This window comes from Berghia stephanieae, unplaced genomic scaffold (genome assembly GCF_034508935.2).
Source record: "Berghia stephanieae isolate SIO BIC M18660-M18661 unplaced genomic scaffold, UCSD_Bste_1.3 scaffold4303, whole genome shotgun sequence".
In the NCBI taxonomy this organism is placed as follows: Eukaryota; Metazoa; Mollusca; class Gastropoda; order Nudibranchia; family Aeolidiidae; genus Berghia; species Berghia stephanieae.
Window position 1 is genome coordinate 2,501 of NW_027625627.1, and position 3,604 is coordinate 6,104.

The window sequence follows — 3,604 nt, forward strand, 5'->3', positions numbered from 1 at the left end:
TTCTTGGACAAGGAGTAAATATGACTCAGGCTACTGGCCGTAATTACGTCATCCACATGCTTTTTACATCAAAATCAATATGTTAGAAAAGCCGGACCAACACAGCGACGGATACGGTCACATGGTTGTCATGACTCCTGTTTGGCATTTCGGGGGAAAACGCGAATGCAATGGTAAGACATTTCATGTGTACTGTACACCCCTGATCGACACTGGTGAAAATGAGTAGCTACCTGGCAAGTAATATATGCGGTGACGGATAGCGTATAAAATCCTGGTAAAATACGATTAAAATCGTATTATGATTTAAGTTCATCCTGTCCTGATCCTTTCTTATGTCATGAGTGGGGTTTGAGTCGGATAAGACACATGCATTGATTGGCTTCCGGATCTACATCTGGTCGTCTCGATGAATCGGTCTAAATGTGTCTTAACGTCTCTTTAATTTAAGTAAAATATATTTATGGTAGAAATCCAACTCGGGATCCAATTTACACGCACCTTCCGTATGGTCGACAGGGAGAGAGAGAGAGAGAGAGAGAGAGAGAGAGAGAGAAGAGAGAGAGAGAGGAGAGAGAAGAGAGAGAGAAAGAAATAAAGAGAGAGATAGAGATAGATAGATAGATAGAGAGAGAGAGAGAGGAGAGAGAGAGAGAGAGAGAGAGAGAGAGAGAGAGAGAGAGAGAGAGAAGAGTTCAGCGAGAAGTCGCACAAGCCACTGGCCATCCAGCCACACACAAAGAATGCTTTCAAACTAAGAACCTCCTGTGGATTTTCTAACTCTCAATGTAGGGGATCACAACGAGCTGCATGACTCTCTCTCTCTCTCTCTCTCCTCCTCTCTCTCTCTCTCTCTCTCTCTCTCACCCTCGGCCAGGCCGAGGGTGCCTTGTCAGTTGGATCCCGAGTTTGGTTATGATAACGTGCTATTATTTTTCTCTGTTTTTTTTTTTTTCTGAAACTTCATGTGATATATTTCTGATCATTAATGAAGCTGAATTCCTTTAAATGGTCACGTGCGTTGTAAAAACAATTAAGGCAAACAATGAACAATTTTATTTTCAAAAGGTCGTGTGGCACACAAAAATTGAAAACAAACTAACAAACAAACAAAAATATAAAAAAGAAGACCAGGAAGAATCATTATCTGCTACAATTTTACTTGATTCAAAGTAAGCCATCCGACTCTTCACGTCTATACGTTTAATTTGACAAGTCGCCTGGCATCCGACTTTAGTATGGAATCGATTTCCGTTTCCTTGACAGCCGCCATAGGTAAACTGTTCACAAGTATCGTGTCCGAGTTGTAATAAATCATATCCATGGAAGCTCTGCATGGCCCGGTATCCGGTTCCAGGTCACAGATGCATTTGTCCTGGCATTCTCTGCGAGTTATAAAACGATTGGCGTTCCCACCGCAACCACCATAGGTAAATTTTTGACACCTGCCAATACAGATAAAGAGGGGGTAAATGTAATACAGTAAGTATGAACACATTATGTTATTGTGCATCATTAATAATGTTTTAAATATTCTCACAGCAGCCATATAGAACTAAAATCCATTTATCCATAAGAAGTCACATGTTAAAACGCCCTTAGATATTGACAGCTTACAGTGCCTATCACTGTCTATACGGAGTTATTCATTTACAGTTGTCCAATGGGTAATGTGTGCGTAAAATACTTTACCCAAGGACGCAAAGCCGAGGCCAGAGTTTTTAAGATGAATGTCACCATCGTAAGTGTACAATTATATAATTCTGTCATAATACCCCTTCCCCCAAGTGGGCCTGCCTTGTGAAACAGACAAACGGTCCTACATAAATGAAATTGCTGATAAAGCAGAGGAAGCTGCAGGGAAAGATTTTAAGACCCTCTTCGCCACCACCAGATTGTTAGCGGTCGAAAAAAAACCAAACCCAAATAAACCGTCAGAGACAAGGATGGGAAACTAATCACATCAAAAGAAGAGCAACTCAAACGATTGAAAGAACACGTGAAGTGCTTTACAGACAACCCCCAGTACTAAGACCACACCTGAACTCTGGAGAACCCCCCCCCCCCCCCCCAAATATCAATACCCATACTGGATATTATGTCAACTGTATATGGAGCCCCTTATAAAAATGGCAGTCAATATTTTAGAAAATGTTGCAAGATGGGCAACAAAGTTTTTGAACGAAACTGACAATATGTTTATGGGGAAGGGTTAAAATACTTAGCCTTCCATCTCTAAAAATACACAGGAGAGTGACTAATATAGTATACAAAATTGCCCATAATTTTGATGAAATTGACCACACTAACTTTTTAAGTACTCCCATGTAAAATTTACCCGTGGAGATGAATGAAATGTTTAACAACACATTATTTTACATTTGGCGCGGCAAAATATTATATTGTAAGGACAGGGTCATGGACCGTTTGAAATTTATAACAAAAGTCTAAAAGTATTATATTATCACTTCAAAAGTGAAATTGACAGGAGTAAGCTTTAAATTGATATATAATATATCTATTGTTTATGTTGTAAATGATGATTATAATTATAATTATGTCTAGGGAATTTTGACTTTAACCTTTCTTTTTCACACATTTAAAGGAAAGAGAGCTAGAGAAGACAAAGAATGACTTATTTAAATACCCTAAGAATGGCCAAATGTGATTTTAAAAGCAACACAGATTTCATGCGCACCGCAGAGGATCTTGATTCGTGGAGACAAAGCTGACCGGCAACGTGCTCAAGAGCACAAGCCACGATGGATGATGATGATTTAAAGGCATTTGACATAAGCAACCCTTACTATAATATGTTATGTTATGTACAAGTCAAGAGTCACTGTACAGGCTACGCAGTGTTTAATGTGGGATTTTCTGGAAGGAAGAGGAGGAGGAGGAGGATGAAGAAGAAGAAGAAAGAAGAAGAAGTAGTAGTAGTAGTAGTAGTAGTAGTAGTAGTAGTAGTAGTAGTAGTAGTAGTAGTAGTAGTAGTAGTAGAATAATAATAAGAAGAAGATTGAATCTTTCTGATCATTTATTTTTAGAATTCGATCTTTTGTCATCTAGTTCATCCCGACAGAGCAGGCTGTGACTCTGAGTAACAAATATAAATAAAAGGGGAAAAGGAAGAAAACAAAACCTCACTTATTTATCTCTTTGTTGAAATAATAGCGTTCTGTGTCTCTTGAACAACTTCCAGTATCCTTGGGTAGTTTGCACACGCATGTCCCCATGCACTCACTCTTGTTTTGAAATTGTTTTCATTACCTCCGCAGCCACCGTAGGTAAAAGTCTCACATTTACCTGTATGTTTTGTTAAACGTCCATCTATTGGGTAAAGGAAACGATTGATTGAGGAGATTATTCTAAAAGTAAATAGGTAAATAGGTAAATAATTATTATATATATATATATATATATATATATAATATATATATATATATATATATAAATATATAATATATTATATATTATATATATAATATATTATGGATCATAATTAAATGAATAACTAAATGAATAAATAAACCATCCCCTCCGCCCCATAAGAAAGAGATAATAGACTTTTGCGGTAAGTGGTCTTGTGTTGTATAACACTCGC

General features: G+C 37.6%; 1 protein-coding gene across 1 annotated transcript; it reads right to left on the reverse strand.

The window, feature by feature from the left end:
- Positions 1–1,162: 1,162 nt before the first annotated feature.
- LOC144961832 (carboxypeptidase inhibitor SmCI-like) lies at positions 1,163–3,330 on the reverse strand (the record flags this gene model as incomplete). Its single annotated transcript, XM_078894891.1, is given in 4 exon segments — positions 1,163–1,294; positions 1,297–1,445; positions 3,148–3,259; positions 3,262–3,330. Coding segments are annotated over 4 exon segments (462 nt in total), but the record flags the coding sequence as incomplete, so codon positions are not given.
- Positions 3,331–3,604: the final 274 nt, after the last annotated feature.